Below are 18563 nucleotides of genomic sequence, written 5' to 3' on the forward strand. Positions count from 1 at the left end.
TTTCAAAAGTATAGCCACAAGTGTGATAAAATAACTTACAAACCTTTTCTGTGTAAAGTTATATCCAATTTTACAACTTCGTTGCCATGACGATGTAATGTAAAATGATGACTTAAACAAATTTATACATGTGTTTTAACAGAAGAATTAATGTAAGTGCTTTTATAAAATGATAAGCCTCACATTTCCGCCTTTAAACTCTCCAAAAATTGGCCCCATTGTAAGTGCCTCACTGTAACTTCGAGTTTTGCTTCTTTTAAAGAAATGGAGGGATGAGTCAAAATATTTTTTTGTGGTAATCAACATTATGCCACAAATGCCGTTGATTTAACTTAATTTATATTGAACCCGGAATATTCCTTTAATAACAATGTTCTCTCTACAATCAATGAAGGCTTGTTTTAAAAAGAAACTGCATTTTCAAATGCAGAACTTTGTGTAAAATACATTTACAGAACAGCAATACAGCCTAAGTTTATAACCACCTTATAAACAAAAGCCTTTATTGAAAGTCAACAGAAATGGTGACCAGAGCAGTGAGTTGCCACTTTGAACACTTTTGCTTTTGTTGATTAAAAACACTGAGGCCATATTTGGCAATGACCTGCAAAGTTGAGGATAGTACCATCTCTGTCCGTCACTCTGATGTGGTATTGGCAGCTAGTTTGTCATCTATCTGAGATGAAAGCTGAGGTTTTATGGGGCCTGAAAAACGATCCATTGTTGTAGCCTTCGCTTTGTTAACAGACATTATGCCACAGAACAGTAGCCTTCACTTTAACCACAGGACAGACAACCACAGGAGACCAATGTTAGCATGTAGATTGGGTTTTACTTGTAACATGCAATGCTACAGAAATAAACATACACATTGTATTTGCAGCTGTACTGTAATTGTATTTGAATGCAAAACTGATATATTGAAAATAATAGTTGATTTGCTGATTAAACTTTAACATTTCCTGTAGGGTCTTTCACTTTTCGGGAATTCACCAGGCTTTTGAGCCCACCTCCACTCTCACATGTAACTTTGCCAATTTTTGAACTTTCACACATTTCAGGGAAAATGTTACACAGTCACAGTGTAGGAGTGGTTTGCTTTGTAAAGCTCGAGAGGCAATTGACGATGCACGGCTGGCGCTGAATCAGCGGATCAGCGGGAGAGCTAGATAAAGGGGAGCCGGAGGCACCAATGTAACAGGGTAAGGGATGGGCAAGGAGGAGGTGGGAACTGGCTGAACAGTCAATGTAAAGTTTAATCAGAAACTCAACATAAAACAAACATAAACATATGGACACACATGCAACGCAGCCGCGTGCATCTCTCTCGAACTGGCACCTCTGGCTCCCCTTTATCTTGCACTCCCGCTCATCAGCTTATTCAGTGCCGGCCGTGCATCATCATCCTCCTCATCACAACATGAAAACTAAAAATATTACATTTGGCCTCAGTTCACTTGAACCGAAAATTTTATTTTTTTACAGTCAGTACATTTTTGGCTCACAGTCTGTGGGTGGCATTAAAGTGCATGAGACAGTCAAACTATAATATCAGTCATGCAGACTTCCTGGTTCCTTACTGATGTGTACTTCACTGGTGGTGGAGGAGGCTTGAATGGGGGTGGCATATCCATTCTGAAAAGAAAAAGTGAAAATCCAAATAAAGATATTATTAGCCACTGTTTTAAATGACAGAAGATACGCAAACGGTCTTTGTCTCTCACCTTTTCTGGTTGAGATGTCTTCTATACAGAAGCATAATCAACACTAGCAACAGCAACACAATAGGGACAGCGATATATGCAGTGCTTTTTGAGGCTTGAGAGAGTAGGAGAGGGAAAGAAAAGAGGAAAATACATATGTGAGGTTTCCAAATTGACCTGCCAAATTCAACCAGTAATAGTTTTGGTATAAGCTCTGTTATATGCCCCAATGCATATCCTGTTTCTGTTGTCATGTGCAGGTCTGTTTGAATATTTGTACAACACATTGATATCATTCACAAGCTATCATGAATGACTAATGACTTTATATTAATTGAATTAGTTTAAAGTTGATAATAAATGGCTTTCGCAACACATTTTTACTTCCGTAATGTGATGTATTTCTGAGCGAAGCAGGTTATTCAGTGAGGATGGCAGGACTTCATTTCATCCATTGGGATTGGAGGAATGTCAGTTTATTGGATTGTAAAAAGTAGGTGTTCTATACCAAAATTAACCTGAATGTGACCGTATAGTGGAGGCTGAAGGTCAGTTTTACCCCCAAAAGCATTTTGAATGTACAGCAACCCAATGTAATGTAAAAAAAATATTACATTAATTTTGACTGCCATTAAATGACTGCATTATCTATTGGCAATATTTTAGAAAGGCTACAATATCTAGAAACAGTAGCCAAAAACAAAGCCTAAATAGCTATTTGGCTATTGGTTTACATTAAAAAATAGCCAGCGGGACCTACTGTAGGTGACGTTAGCTGAAAAAGAAAGTAGTTCCAGAGGCAGAGCAACATTACTGCATTCTGATAAACAGTAACAAAGACAAACATTTCCAAACACAGAATCGTGCAACACATTTTATTTCATGTTAATATACCTTTTGGTGTTGTCACACTGGGGCCACTCACTGTAGAGTTGGTGGTGATGTTTTTCCTCAGGACAGCAGATGTAAATACTTTGCTTCTGGTTGTTGAATCTGGCATTGTGCTCAGATTTACTGTATATGAGGTGTGTGTAGAGTTTGCAGTGGTTGCATGTAATGTGGATGCATTGCCAACAGGAGGAGCAGAAGACCTGCCAATGAGTTCAAGGGTTGCCATAGTTGCATATGGTTTTGCTGTGCTTGTCAGTAAGTGGCCAGATTCTGTTGTTGTCACAGTAGAGCCAGTTTTCATTGAGCTGGTCTCCACTGAAGTCAAGTTGCTCAGATGTTTGCTGGTTTGATTGAGAAATGGAAATGCAGTGCTGAAGCTTCTTACTATGGAATGTGTGGTCTGCGTTGTAGTTCCTTCAATATAAATTATTAGGGAAGGATAAAAGTATAAATAAATAATGTACATAGGGATAAATTAACAACAAAAATAGTTTGCCCATAATCTTCAGGACCAACACAAAAGATAAATAGACAGAGACACATAGGTCTTGGAAAGATTGATTAAGTTTGTTTTACTGTCATGACTACGTTTACATGGACATCAGAAATAGTCTTGTGAGAAAGCATGTTATTTCGAGAGAGCAGCGTTCCGGTTTACATGCACTGTATTCTTTACTCCCGTAAACATGCTTGGTCAGTAAGCAGCTGTCTCCACAGCAACTTAATGTCCCCGTGACACTTGTGTAAATAATGCTGCCTTCATGTGCTATCGGAATTATCCTACTTCCCACTTCTGAAGTGGTAATTACAAGTATCACGTTCAAGTGCTTTGTTGTCACAAAGAACAGGAAATATGAACAATGGCAGATTTATTCATACATATTTCATAAGGAACTTTTATTTTGACACCATAATCCATATTACTCAGTTAACTTGCTGACGATAATGGAAATTTGGTCAAATACAAGCTTTTTCACTGTGTGAAAATGTACAACATGCATCAAATTGTTGCTGATATACATAAATAAATATGACCGAAATGGAAAGCACGAACAATTAGCTGTATTTAGAAAAATGATTAAAACCTGTCATTCACTAAAGAAACTGTACTCTCCTCCACCATGTTGAAAGTTTACGACTTCTCCCTTCTCGGAATCTCGGGTATCAAAATTATCTCAGAGTTTCCCAGTCGTAATTACGACTTGAGGCGTTGTTCATGTGCAACTCTCGAGTGGAAACTCGTATTTACGATAATTCCAATAGCACGTGAAGGCACCACAACAAACATGCTATCCGAGGAAGACGTTGCTATTTTTATTCCCCGTTGCTTCGCTTTATTTACAGATATTCCAGATTTGTTTCTGTTTTTGTTTCCTTAACTTTGCATCCCGATCTGCAGTGGATTTGCTCTGAAATAGTGGGATTTCCCTCTTACGTAAAACTCAGAGATTCCCCCAATGCAGGAGCGCATATACGCAAACGTGAGAGACTGTCGATATTTTATTTACATTGGTGTGTGTAAATGGGTATACAGTAGTTTGTTGTGTATATGCTTTTCCCACTGTACTACCAGAAAAATGTTGAATTATTTTCGCTGTGTTGACTTGTTGTTGTGCTCCATCCTATGACGTTTGTTATTCGGTCTGTTCAGGCACATGCGCACTCATAACACCACTTATGTGTTTACATGGCCACATTAAGACACGTCCTTCGGGAGAAACCTGAGTGTGTTAAACCACTTTCTCTTAATCCCTTAAGCAGCATAATGAAAATGGCGTTCTCACCCACATGATGTTTCAGAATGCTGTTTTTTGCAAAAACCCTGGAATAAACCGTTCTCTTAAGTGCATGTAAACGTGGTCAATGGCTGGATCATATAAAAGTCACACCCCAGACATTGTTCATTACTTTGCAAAATCGAAGAATGGTAGAACATTGCACTAGATATAGTAAAATTGGCCCTTAAAGTCAATATGAAATCGCATTCTGAGTGAAATGGGATATTCAATGAAAAAAAATGTGTTATATTATGCACTGGGAATTGATTGGATTGAGAAAATTAATATATATGACTGATGACTGGATTTTTAAAAAGATTTTTGTGGAATAACATGGACTGCTGAATCATTCACAATAAGACCACAAACATGTATTAAAGGAATATTCCGGGTTCAGTACAAGTTAAGCTCATTTGACAGCATTTGTGACATAATGTTGATTACCACAAAAAAAAAAAAAAAAAAAAACTGGCCCCTCCTTTTTTTTATAGGTTCCAGTGAGGCTCTTACAATGGAAGTGAGTAGGGCACATTTTGGAGGGTTTAAAAGCAGAAATGTGAAGCTTATATTTTTATATAAGCACATATATTAATTCTTCTGTTAAAACTCATGTATTATTTGAGCTGTAAAGTTGTTTAAATCTTTATTTTTACAGTCAGTTTAGGGTTTAAGGGTTTAAGGGTTTTTTGACATTACATCGTCATGGCAAAGAAGTTGTAAAATTGGTTATAACTTTACACAGAAAAGGCTAGTAATTGATTTTTATCACACTAAAATCATGTTAACATGCATATTGTTTATGTATTGTGGCTATACTTTTAAAACAGTGAGCATCTTAGCATTTAAGAACTGGCCCCATTCACTTACATTGTAAGTGCCTCACTGGAACCCAGATTTGTGCTTTTTTTAAAGAAAAGCAAGGGGCATGTAAAAATTAATTTTTGTGGTTGTCAACATTATGCCACAAATGCTGTCGATTGAGCTTAACTTGTATTGAACCCGGATTAAAAAAGTATTGCAACAAGACATAAACATTATACATGTTAACATGATTTTGGTGTGCTAAAATTGCTTACATGCTTCACCGGCATTGCGTCGTCATGACAAATAATTTGTAATATTGGATATAACAAGTACAGTATAATGTTTACATCTTGTGGCTACACTTTTGAAACATTGTGTATTTTAATGTTATTTTATATTATTTTAATGTTACAACATTACACCACAAATGCTGTCATTTAAGCAAAATATGTATTGAACACAAATCATTCCTTTAATAAAGGGTCTATTAATAGGGTCTATTTTGATTTCATGTTGACTTTAAAAGTACTTTACAATACTTTAATGTAGAGTGCCACAAACAGGGCAGATGTTGTGGTGTGAGTTTTCACAGTGATTTTATTCATTGTCAAGGCCATTTTCACCACTGTGGCATGGCGCAGGAAGTGCTTATCATAAAAAACTATATAGTGCAGCTTGCAGAATGACCTAAAACACACACACATACACACACACACACACACACACACACACACACACACACAAAACTTTCTGCATTTTTACATTTTCAATTAAAAAATTTTTAGTATGTTTTTTTAAGCGATTTAAATTATGGGGACACTAGAAATGTCCTCATAAACCACATTTATAGCATAATACCCTTGTAATTACCAGTTTATAACCTAAAAAGTCCTCGTAAACCACTTAAACCTGCCCACACATACACACACACACGCACGCGCACACAAAAGTACCTCAAGGCCCTTCATAAAACAAGATGCCCTGGAGGGCTTCGCAAGAGGGTTGTTGAAACGGATCAATTAACCTCTACTTTAAAATGTATAATTAATTCCCAAGGGCTTCAATGATTTTGAAATTGTTTTCCATTGTTTGCTTATCAGTCAACATCGCTTTGGGCAAACTGAGGTTTTATAGTCTATTATTCATATTTTAAATATTTACAAAAAGCCATTGCATTTACAAAGGAATATATAAAAAAACTTTTTCTTACTCTCACTTGTTTTTGTGAGAACATGGATAGTAAATGCCATGTCTGTCTGGAGTTGATTGTTCTGAAAGGCAGCTGTCAGTTTATATGTTCCTGACTGCTCCAGAGTCACAGAAGTCAGAGGAAAAGTGTCAGATGAAGACACTGTTGTGTCACCCTAAAAATCACCACATGCATTTGTCATTTTAAACAAGCTGAGGTGTTTCATATAGTACTTATTGTTTATTTAAACAAGACTGTTTAAATGTTTAATTTTAATATCTTAATTGTTTTAATTAGAAAATTCTTACCTTCATCCACTTGTACTGCAAGGACTGAGAAGCTTTTGCTTTACAAGATATCGCCACGTCTTCACCAACACTGACTTTTAAAGGGCTGCGGATGTTACATTCAATGCTGTCAAGGACTGGTTGGAAAAATAGCAATTATCTGTAGATTGATTGGCTATATTTTAATTTATGTAATGTGTGATTATCCCACAAACTCCCTATAAGTTTGGGAAGTAATTGTTCAGGATTCTTCAAATAAACACTCACAATTCACAGTTAGTTGAACAGAAGTGTTGAATTCTTGCTGATTTTTGGCTAATGAGTCCCATTCAGGAAAACAGACATACAGATCACTGTTGTTTCTGGTGACATTGTGTAAAATGAACTCTCCATTCAAGCTTTCCAGTGAAAATAACATGTCCTACGATGAGCAAAAACAGATCAGACTGAGATTTGAATAACCGTTGTAAACAAAACTGTAGTTTAAGACTTGTAAAATAAGAGCATGACTGTGCTTTTGTGGTCTGGTCATGTTTTTCATCTTACCTTTGACCGTTGAAGTTTATAACGGATCGGTGAATGACTAGCTGAACAAATGATCTTCACTTCATCTCCCTCTTTTATGAACTTATAAGGGTTTGATGACATCTTTACTGATACTGGAGGCTCTGAAGTTAGCAGACAGATGTTACTTATTCAATTTTAAATGTGCTATCAAAGATGTGCTCTTAAGAATGTATGTTAACAAGTGTACCTGTGACTTGCAGCTGTGTAGTTTTTCTTAATGAGCCATTTGGAAAAGAAGTCATTTCACAAATATAGTTTCCACTGTCTTTCATTGTAACTTTGTACATGTGCAGAATAGAGCCCTGGAGTTTCCCTGTTTTTGACCTGTTCATTAACTGCAGATTGAAATTGTGTAGAAAATAATGTGTAGAGAATTGAGGATTGAAAACAGCGATCTTCTGATCTTGTTGTTTAATCCATTCCAGTTGGTTAATGTTGATATCATTCTCCTCTCCCACAATGCAGGGCAGGCTGATGTTCTGGCCCTCCACAGCAGTTACAGATTCATGATGATATATAATAAGGCCATACATTCCTAGCAACCAATTTAATGAGTGATAATCAGTTTCCATAAAACCACAGATTACTTCATTGGACAAGTTAGCAATAATACATCTAATCTAAATCAATGACATTCACACCATTTACACATGGTGTACAAAATGTTTAATCTCCTTTTCCTGTTAAAAAAGAAACAACCAGTCTTAGCTGGTCTCCCAGGTTGGTCTGGTTTGCTGGTTTTAGAGGGCTTTTGGACACTTGTCAGCTGGTCATGCTGGAAGACCAGTTGACTGACCAGCTAAACCTGTCGAAGACCAGCTAGAACCTCTTAAACCAGTCTAAAGCCAGCAAACCATCTTCAGCTTTTCCCAGTTGGACTGTAGTCTCATTTATGTGTATCTAACAATAGATGCCTAATTAGATTCCCTGCTTTAGGATTATACATAAACTTAAAGGAAGAGTTATTTTTAAAGCCAATAAAAGTTCTACCTTAATTAAAATGGAAAATCAGGCCACTCTTACCTTGTACGATGCATAAAAGTCTAAGAAGTTTATAAGTTGCCTCAGCCATCTCTGTGAGGACAACAATCTTAACAGAAAGTGCCAAACAACAGCATCAGCAGAGCACAGGAAATGAGCTACACCACCAGAGAGACAGTTTTCACCGTCTACCAAAACCTATTTCTCTTGTCTGTCTGTATTGGCAGTTGCTTGGTTTCATTTCAGCTATGCAGTAGCGTTTTCTGACCTCCTGAACAGCAGACGCACAAACAATTTAATGGAGATATGCACTTATGTCTAGAGTAAAATTGTGTAGACATCACTTTAACCTTCTCCTAATCTACAGGTTTTTTTTAGCTTTCAGTTCTGGTGTTTAAACTCCTTATATGTAAAAGGCACGGCTTGAACATGAATTATGACCTGATTTCATTTATGTGTTGACAGTCAGCGTGCATTCCTCGGTTTCCTGCCAGAATGCATCAATGTGACAAGCAGTGACCATTTACCTGTGTGCAGATGACACACATGCACACAGGAACACATCCACTTTCACACACCGTCATATATGCACACACACACACACACACACACACACACACACACACACACACACACACACACACACACACACACACGCACACACACACACAGCAGACAGTCCTTTCAAGACCACATCAATGTTTAAAGCCCTTGCAGGCATGAAATATCAGACTGTTTTACAATTAGCATTGAGCTCCTTTGTTATTGTGCATTATTAAAGCTCTACCTTTGGATGACACCTGACAGGAAGCTATAATGGTGAGACTTTGAAAATTCAGTTTAACAAAGGCAAGATATGTCAGCTTACAGTAGCTTAAATGAGATTTGCCACTATAGATTTTATGGGACAACAGGTTCATGCAGGGACGGATTATGATCATGCAAGGCTTGATCTAGCTTCCTGGAGGCCCCCCTCCCTCAACTGCCTCAACATAAGCAACAGCATGGGACAACATTTTAAGTGAATCTAGAAATTCCATGACTGCTGCGTTTTTGTATTGCTTTAACCAGACTTATTGCATCATGTGACACTCTAGCTGTCTCACTGAGCCGCACCGCAGATCTCAGTCTGAGCAGCTGCTGAAGAGTGCGTGAAGATTGACAGCATCTGAAACGCTCCAAAGTGCGTGCCGCCTGCGGATGTTCATGCCAAACACACACAGAAATATAAGCGAGGATTTTGATAGTGACTGGTTTAACTTTAATTTAACATTTGCGTAATGGCAAATGTTTTTGTTCATGGGTTCATACAGTGCACAGAATGTGAAAGACATGCAGTGACACAGAAGAGGAGACTCCTGCTTACTCTATTTCTGTCACTGGAGATGACAGAATGAAGAAACATATTTTTTTTTACACAGAATCTCAAAGGTCTTCCTTCAAGAAGAATAAGGACTGGTGGTTTTAATCAGAGAGCCTTAAAATAATGTGTGAAAGTGAAGAATTTATGACAGACACACATTAGCCTACTACTGCATAATATAATATTCAGTTTGGCTGGGTTCTACCCAGCTCTACCTTCTAACCCAAACCACAACATTAAATCTAACAGTCAGTGGTAAAAAATTAATTTTAGAGCAAAAATACAACCTCTATCAGTGCTATCAATACTAGCAGTGAAAGACGACCACATTTGAGATAATACAAAAATATTTGATGGGGGATGGTGCTTGTCAGAAATTCGGCTCAACGTGGTCAATTATAGAATATATAAACATTCAGAAGCAACGTGCTGATTTAATTTAGCTGATTAACATTTTTTCAAACTTGTCCTGGGCAGTTGGACCAATGGACCATTTTAAGAGACTTTTATGATGTATTCCCTCCTTCATTTAATAGGTTAAATTTAGCAAACTTTTTTATAATAATAAAAAAAAAAAATAAAAAAAAAAAATAATAATAATAATAATAATAATAATAATATATATATATATATATATATATATATATATGTATTTTTTTTTTTTTTTAAATCTTGCCAACTAGTCAACACTGCTGCAAAGCGGTTTCAAATACAGCTGCTGAAGGAGTGACAGTCAATTTGAAATCTTTCTCTTTTTGGACTGCTGTAATCCACGTCATTCTAATTATAATTTTTTTATTTTTCTCTTTTGTGGAAATCTAAAAGTGAATTTTTTATTTTACTGTTGCTGCTATTGGGAATGCAAAATGATCCATGGTCTTCCAATTACCTCTCCCATTTGTGCTCTTCTTCCGCGTTGTGCCTTATACTTACTTCCAGATGTACTTACCCGGAAATGTGAAAAGTGTCACAAAATTTGGTGTGTATAATTCAGAGTCCTCCTGACAAAAAGCTATTTTGATTTATGAAATACAAGCTGATTCATTTTTCATGTGTGGTCCATATTGATAAATTATTGCATTTACTTTTAAGTCATTTAACAGATCCCTCACTCCCTCTTCTCCTTACCATTTTCTGGTGTCTCTCCACTGTCCAATCAATAAAAGTAAAAATAAATAAATAAATAAAACACCTACACACACGCACACACACTTCTTATATTTGAGATTGTCATTCACAAGAAGCATCTGCTGATGTGGACCATGCCTTACAAACAACAGATTTCGGAAGACCTACGATCAAGAATTGTTGCTTTGCATAATGCTGAAAAGGGTTAAAAGTTATCTCAAAGAGCTTAGATATTCATCTGTCCACAGTAAGACAAACTGTCTATAAATGGAGTCGATTTAGTACTGTGGATACTCTCCATAGAAGTGGCCGTCCAGCCAAGATAACTCCAAGGGCACACCGCAGAATGCTCAGTGAGGTAAAAATGAACCCTAGAGTGACAGCTAAAGACTTGAAGGAATCACTGGAACTGATTAACATCTCTGTTCATGAGTCTACTGTACTGAAAACATTAAACAGGCATGGTGCCCATAGCAGGACACCACGAAGGAAGCCGCTGCTTTCCAACAAAAACATTGCTGCATGCCTCAAGTTTACCAAAGACCACCTTGACTCTCCACAATGCTACTGGGAAAATGTTTTTTGGACTGATGAAACTAAGATTGAATTGTTTGGGAAGAACACGAAGCACTACGTATGGTGTAAAAAAGGGACCGCATACCAACATGAAAACATCGTCCCAACGGTAAAGTACGGTGGATACACCTAATTTGGGGCTGCTTTGCTGCTTCAGGGCCTGGACCGCTTGCCATCATCAAGGGAAAAATTAATTTCCAAGTTTATCAAGATATCCTACAGGATAATGTCAGGGTGGCTGTGCACCAGCTGAAGCTCAGTAGAAGTTGGGTGATGCAGCAGGACAATGACCCTAAATATCAAAGTAAATCCACTACAGAATGGCTTGGAAAAAAGGAAATCCACCTTTTGGAGTGGCCCAGTCAGAGCCCAGACCTTAACCCAATAGAGATGCTGTGGAATGACCTCAAGAGAGCCATTCACACCAGACATCCTAAGAATATGGCTGAACTGAAGCAGTTCTGTAAGGAAGAATGTTCCAAAATTCCCTCTGAACGTCTAATCCGCAGCTACCGGAAACACTTGTTTGAGTTTATTACTGCCAAAGAGGATCGACCAGTAATTAAATCCAAGGGTTCACTTACATTTTCCACAGCACTGTTTTATTTTAATAAGATATGTTCAATAAAGACATGAAAGATCATAATTGTTTGTGTGTTGTTAGCTGTCTATACTTGTGACTTTGATGAAGATGAGATCACATTTTATACCAATTAATGCAGAAAACCAACTAATTCCAAAGGGTTTACATACTTTTTCTTGACAATTTACTTAAAATTTAACTCAAATTGTATTAAATGTTTGGAAAAATACATTTTTTTTTATTTATTTTTTTTACATACTATACTGCATACTAGACAACTATGATATTGATCTTTTTTTTAAATGACCATACTAGTTAAATGTATTGATTGAATTAAAAAATTATAGAATTTAGTTAATATTTGTGCTACTGCCACAAGCACATTGCATAATAGACATGTGTCATGTATCATGCGCCCATATTAGATGACTGATGTGTAATACAATGTGCACACCGCCCCATTTTGGGACATATTTTCCAAACAGTGCAGATTCTCTGGTACTGGTCTTGTGGGTATCCCACATCTCTTCTCCTATTGGCCAGTCCATCCTGTAATAGCAAGTGAAGATGAATAGGAATATTGTTTGCACAGTATTCAGTATATCAAAGAGTCTCTTGCACTAGATCAGCAACAATATACCATGACAATCCTTAAGGATTGCTTATGCACCAGGTTGCTGAAGAATAATCTCCATGATTCTTGCTCAGCCCTACACACAGAAAATCAGAGTGTGGGTAGATTGATATAAATAAGAGGTAACACCTGTGAAAAGTGATTCAATTAAACTTTATTATATATATATAAAATATAATAATAATAAAAAAAAACATAAAAAAAATAATAATACAAAACTTCACCTTCACTTGTCTTTATGAGAACATGGATAGTAAATGCCATGTCTGTCTGGAGTTGATTGTTCTGAAAGGCAGCTGTCAGTTTATATGTTCCTGACTGCTCCAGAGTCACAGAAGTCAGAGGAAAAGTGTCAGATGAAGACACTGTTGTGTCACCCTAAAAATCACCACATGCATTTGTCATTTTAAACAAGCTGAGGTGTTTCATATAGTACTTATGGTTTATTTAAAGCAAGACTGTTTACATGTTTAATTTTAATCTCTTAATTGTTTTAATTAGAAAATTCTTACCTTCATCCACTTGTACTGCAAGGACTGAGAAGCTTTTGCTTTACATGATATCGCCACGTCTTCACCAACACTGACTTTTAAAGGGCTGCGGATGTTACATTCAATGCTGTCAAGGACTGGATGGAAAAATAGCAATTATCTGTAGATTGATTGGCTATATTTTAATTTATGTAATGTGTGATTGTCCTACAAACTCCTTATAAGTTTGGGAAATAATTGTTCAGGATTCTTCAAATAAACACTCACAATTCACAGTTAGTTGAACAGAAGTGTTGAATTCTTGCTGATTTTTGGCTAATGAGTCCCATTCAGGAAAACAGACATACAGATCACTGTTGTTTCTGGTGACATTGTGTAAAATGAACTCTCCATTCAAGCTTTCCAGTGAAAATAACATGTCCTATGATGAGCAAAAACAGATCAGATTGAGATTTGAATAACCGTTGTAAATAAAACTGTAGTTTAAGACTTGTAAAATAAGAGCATGACTGTGCTTTTGTGGTCTAGTCATGTTTTTCATTTTACCTTTGACCGTTGAAGTTTATAACGGATCGGTGAATGACTAGCTGAACAAGTGATCTTCACTTCATCTCCCTCTTTTATGAACTTATAAGGGTTTGATGACATCTTTACTGATACTGGAGGCTCTGAAGTTAGCAGACAGATGTTACTTATTCAATTTTAAATGTGCTATCAGAGATGTGGGTGGGAGACTTTACATAGATGAATAAGTTTACCTGTGACTTGCACCTTTGCAGTTCCTCTAAATGAGCCACTAGGATAAGAAATGAATTCACAAATATAGTTTCCACTGTCTTTCACTGTTACATTATACATGTGCAGAATAGAGCCCTGGAGTTTCCCTGTTTTTGACCTGTTCATTAACTGCAGATTAAAATTGTGTAGAAAATAATGTGTAGAGAATAGAGGATTGAACACAGCGATCTTCTGATCTTGCTGTTTAATCCATTCCAGCTGTTTAATGTTGATATCGTTCTCCTCTCCCACAATGCAATGCAAGCTGATGTTCTGTCCCTCCACAGCAGTTACAGACTCGTTATGATCTACAGTGAGACTGTACATTCCTGCCAACAAAAGTAAAGAATGATATTCAGTATGTTAAAAACTAATTAAAAACACAAATGACTTATTTGGACCAGTTGGCAATAATGCAACAGGTTTAGCTATTGTATATCATTAATAGGAGGAAGTGTCTGATCTCAGGACATTATTTGTAAATTAAACATCAGAGATCTCATTAGATGTCCTGCTTTTGGAATATAAATATAAACTGATGTCTTAGCATTGCTACCTGTCACAGTATGAACCCCTTTTTGTCATCTTTCTGTTTTCTGTTTCTTCTGTTGAAGAAACCTAGAACTTTTAGTTTGAAGTTTTTACTTGCCATGTCTGTTTTCCTGATTTCCTCCCTGATTGTTTCCAGCTGTCCCTAGTTTACTCATGAGTCTTTATGTGCATATATACCCCTCAGTTTCAGTTGTTCCTTATCAGTCTTTGATACCCTTCAAGGCTGTAGTGTTTTGTAACTTTGTCTTCTGAATTATAACCTTCCTTGTTGCATCATCATTGCATTTGTTTATTATTAAAAGAATCTGCATCTAAATCCACCCTGTCTTGTCCCTCCAACAAGCGTTACACTACCATTAGGGAAATTATAATTTTAACAATTTAATCCCATTTAAAAATGTATTTATTCCCATTCTAATTCTGTTTATTCATTCATTTTCAATGGGCGCTTATACAATGTAGAGTCATGGAGAGTGCTGGAGCCTATCCCAGCTGTCTCTGGCTGAAGGCAGGGAAACACACATTGCAGTAATTCCATTTAGTTCATTTTTATTTTAGTAGTTTTGGGCTTCAAAAGTTAAAAGCATCGGAAGCCTAAGTAGACCATAGAAACCATTGGTGTCAGTGATCTCTACAATCAACTTAAGCTTGTGATGCTTTTGGGAAACACAGCCCTGGACATTCTCTATTTATCAACAAGGCATTTCTGTCTGCAGAACTGTCACTCACTCGATGTTTTTTGTTTTTGGCACCATTCGGAGTAAACTCTAGAGACTGTTGTGCTTGAAAATCGCAGGAGTTCAGCAGTTACAGAAATCCTCAAACCAGCCCATCAGGCACCAGCAATCATGCCACGGTCGAAATCACGGAGATTACATTTTTCCCCCATTCTGATGGTTGATGTGAACATTAACTGAAGCTCCTGACCCATATCTGCATGATTTTATGCATTGCACTGCTGCCACATTATTGGCTGATTAGATTATCGCATTAATAAGGTGTACAGGTGTTCCTAATAAAGTGCTTAATGAGTGTGTTTATAAACTCAGCATATAAACTCGTCCTCTCACTTTCAACTGCTTTTATTTTCTGCAAATTAACATGTGTAAATATTTGTATGAACATAAAAAGATTCAACAACTAAGACATAAACTGAACAAGTTTCACAGACATGTGACTAACAGAAATGGAATAATGTATCCCTGAACAAAAGGGGGTTTAAATCGAAAGTAACAATCAGTATCTGGTGTGGCCACCAGCTGCATTAATTACTGCAGTGCATCTCCTCCTCATGGACTGCACCAGATTTGCCAGTTCTTGCTGTGAGATGTTACCCCACTCTTCCACCAAGGCACTTGCAAGTTCCCGGACATTTCTGGGGGGAATGGCCCTAGCCCTCACCCTCTGATCCAACAGGTCCCAGACGTGCTCAATGGGATTGAGATCCGGGCTCTTCGCTGGCCATGGCAGAACACTGACATTCCTGTCTTGCAGGAAATCACGCACAGAACGAGCAGTATGGCTGGTGGCATTGTCATGCTGGAGGGTCATGTCAGGATGAGCCTGCAGGAAGGGTACCACATGAGGGAGGAGGATGTCTTCCCTGTAACGCACAGCGTTGAGATTGCCTGCAATGACAACAAGCTCAGTCCGATGATGCTGTGACACACCGCCCCAGACCATGATGGACCCTCCACCTTCAAATCGATCCCGCTCCAGAGTACAGGCCTCGGTGTAACGCTCATTCCTTCGATGATAAACTCGAGTCCGACCATCACGTCTGGTGAGACAAAACTGCGACTCGTCAGTGAAGAGCACTTTTTGCCAGTCCTGTCTGGTCCAGCGAAGATGGGTTTGTGCCCATAGGCGACGTTGTTGCCGGTGATGTCTGGTAAGGACCTGCCTTACAACAGACCTACAAGCCCTTAGTCCAGCCTCTCTCAGCCTATTGCGGACAGTCTGAACACTGATGGAGGGATTCTGCGTTCCTGGTGTAACTCGAGCAGTTGTTGTTGCCATCCTGTACCTGTCCCGCAGGTGTGATATTCGGATGTACCGATCCTGTGCAGGTGTTGTTACACGTGGTCTGCCACTGAGGACGATCAACTGTCCTTCCTGTCTCCCTGTAGCACTGTCTTAGGCGTCTCACAGTACGGACATTGCAATTTATTGCCCTGGCCACATCTGCAGTCCTCATGCCTTCATGCATCATGCTTAAGGCACGTTCTTGCAGATGAGCAGGGACCCTGGGCATCTTTCTTTTGGTGTTTTTCAGAGTCAGCAGAAAGGTCTCTTTAGTGTCCTAAGTTTTTATAACTGTGACCTTAATTGCCTATCGTCTGTAAGCTGTTAGTGTCTTAACGACCGTTCCACAGGTGTATGTTCATTAATTGTTTATGGTTCAATGAACAAGCATGGAAAACATTGTTTAAACCCTTTACAATAAAGATCTGTATAGTTATTTGGATTTTTACAAAATTATCTTTAAAATACAGTGTCCTGAAAAAGGGACGTTTCTTGTTTTGCTGAGTTTATATATATATATATATATATATATATGGTATATTTTTAAAATAAAGTTTAATAAAGAAAAAAAGACGTTTTCAGTTTCATTTAGTTTTAGTTTTCATCAACAATTTTTGTGAAGCATCTAAACCACAAAGGTTCATTTTAAAAGTAAAAACATGTTCTTTGTAGTAAATAGATTCACACTTACCTTGTATGATGCCTATAAAAATAAGGAGTATAGAATTTGCCATATTTGTAAGGACAACAGTCTTAACGCAGAGTGCCAAGCAGCTGCAGAGCACAGGAAAGCAACAACCTACTTCTCTATTCTGTCTTTATCATCTGCCAATTTCACAGTAATTCATTAACACTTTCATGTCAGCTATGCAGTTTTCTTTTTCCCCTGTACAAGCATACAGACAAAGACTTAATATATTTATGTCTAGATGAGAATTGTATAGGCAAGAGTTTGGTGTTGCTTCCACCCGATGAATGATGTTATTTTATCAAAGTATCTAAAGACAGTTTGTCCTCCTCCTCCTTGAATCTATGAAACAAGCTGTGGCCACATTCAGTTTTGTGCAGATAAAACACACATGCACTCTCACAACAGCATGGACTCATACATTTGTGTTCATACAACATATAGAAAGTCCCCTATTTCAAGATCGCATCAAAATTTTAAGCCCCTTCAGGCACTAGGTATTATTGTTTGCGGATATTATATCTAATATTCAAACTTGTTTACAATTACCTAGGATCCTTTTTGTCCCATGATGCGCATTGATTTTAATTGTTATTCTGCATTATTGGAGTTTTACCTTTAAATGACACCTAACAGGGAACAATAGCCTACTGGTGAGAGTTTGAATATTCAGTATAACAAAGAAGAGACATTTCAGATTAGCTCTGATGAGATTTGCGGTAGATTCTTTTTGACCACAGGATCATGGCGAGAATCAGAGAGCCCTTCAGAAGAGTAGAGTGACCTCTGCTTAGTTTGATTTTAACTCACATAGTGGGGGGCCTGTCGCGGCCCGTTTGGCATAATGTGGCGGCCCGTTTCATCTTATCGTGGCCCCTGCTATGAGATAAATGTAATCATGCAGTCATGTGCAAAATATTCCTGCCTGTGATTATCAGCAATAAAAATAAGGCAGAATTGAGCTTGTAAACAGACAGAAATTGCATCCAGACTAAAGTGGTGAGACAAATTAAGTTCTGATGGCATGGGTATATCAGTTCATTCCGAATACTCAGAAATCATGTTCAGCTTTGCCATAATGAGGCTACACCAGAATGTATCTTTAGAGCTATAGCCAACATGATCACACAGGAAACTGACATGTTGCTTCTGAATGTTCCAGTACCCTGAATTAATGAATGAATGACATAGGCCCCATATGCTAAGTTACTGACAAGTGCCATCAGGCATTTTTGCATCAGTTCATGTGTGTTTACCTTATCCTATGGTGTGACCTGAAGTGTGCTGCAATCAACAGCATAGGAAACCCATGCTCCATCCTGCATTGAAACCAGGAAGTAATCGTGTTTGCAGAATTAGTGACAAGCACGATTCGAAGGTTTATTTTCCCTATAAGATTACATTTTTACTCCACTGAGGGTTAATTTTAGGTTTAGGGTTTGGTGGTAGAGTTAAGTTCCTCTTGACTGTATTACATCTTTTACAGTTAAAAACAACTTGTTTTAGAACTCGCTTTTGGTTCCACTCTGTGGGGTTTTCTCCCTGA

General features: G+C 37.6%; 1 protein-coding gene across 7 annotated transcripts; it reads right to left on the reverse strand.

Moving 5' to 3' along the window:
• Nucleotides 1-820: 820 nt before the first annotated feature.
• On the reverse strand, nt 821-17143 carry LOC127433395 (cell surface glycoprotein MUC18-like). Of its 7 annotated transcripts, none has more exons than XM_051685268.1 (10): nt 17021-17143; nt 13871-14081; nt 13734-13771; nt 13522-13643; nt 13243-13396; nt 6674-6789; nt 6387-6540; nt 2598-3008; nt 1725-1818; nt 821-1635 (listed from the first exon to the last, which is right to left on the reverse strand). In XM_051685268.1, the coding sequence occupies exons 1-10, from the start codon at nt 17061-17063 to the stop codon at nt 1539-1541; spliced, it is 1440 nt and encodes a 479-aa protein (XP_051541228.1). In that variant the 5' UTR covers nt 17064-17143; the 3' UTR covers nt 821-1538. The 7 variants fall into 7 exon arrangements, with proteins under 7 accessions (XP_051541228.1, XP_051541225.1, XP_051541221.1 ...); XM_051685265.1 differs by lacking the exons at nt 13243-13396; nt 13522-13643; nt 13734-13771; nt 13871-14081; nt 17021-17143 and adding exons at nt 6920-7073; nt 7199-7320; nt 7407-7754; nt 8243-8471; nt 8642-8674 and having other exon boundaries at nt 6393-6540; XM_051685261.1 differs by lacking the exons at nt 13243-13396; nt 13522-13643; nt 13734-13771; nt 13871-14081; nt 17021-17143 and adding exons at nt 6920-7073; nt 7199-7320; nt 7407-7754; nt 8243-8471; nt 8642-8674.
• Between the last annotated feature and the right edge of the window lie 1420 nt (nt 17144-18563).

The sequence above is a fragment of the Myxocyprinus asiaticus genome, chromosome 43, assembly GCF_019703515.2.
Source record: "Myxocyprinus asiaticus isolate MX2 ecotype Aquarium Trade chromosome 43, UBuf_Myxa_2, whole genome shotgun sequence".
Lineage (NCBI taxonomy): Eukaryota > Metazoa > Chordata > Actinopteri > Cypriniformes > Catostomidae > Myxocyprinus > Myxocyprinus asiaticus.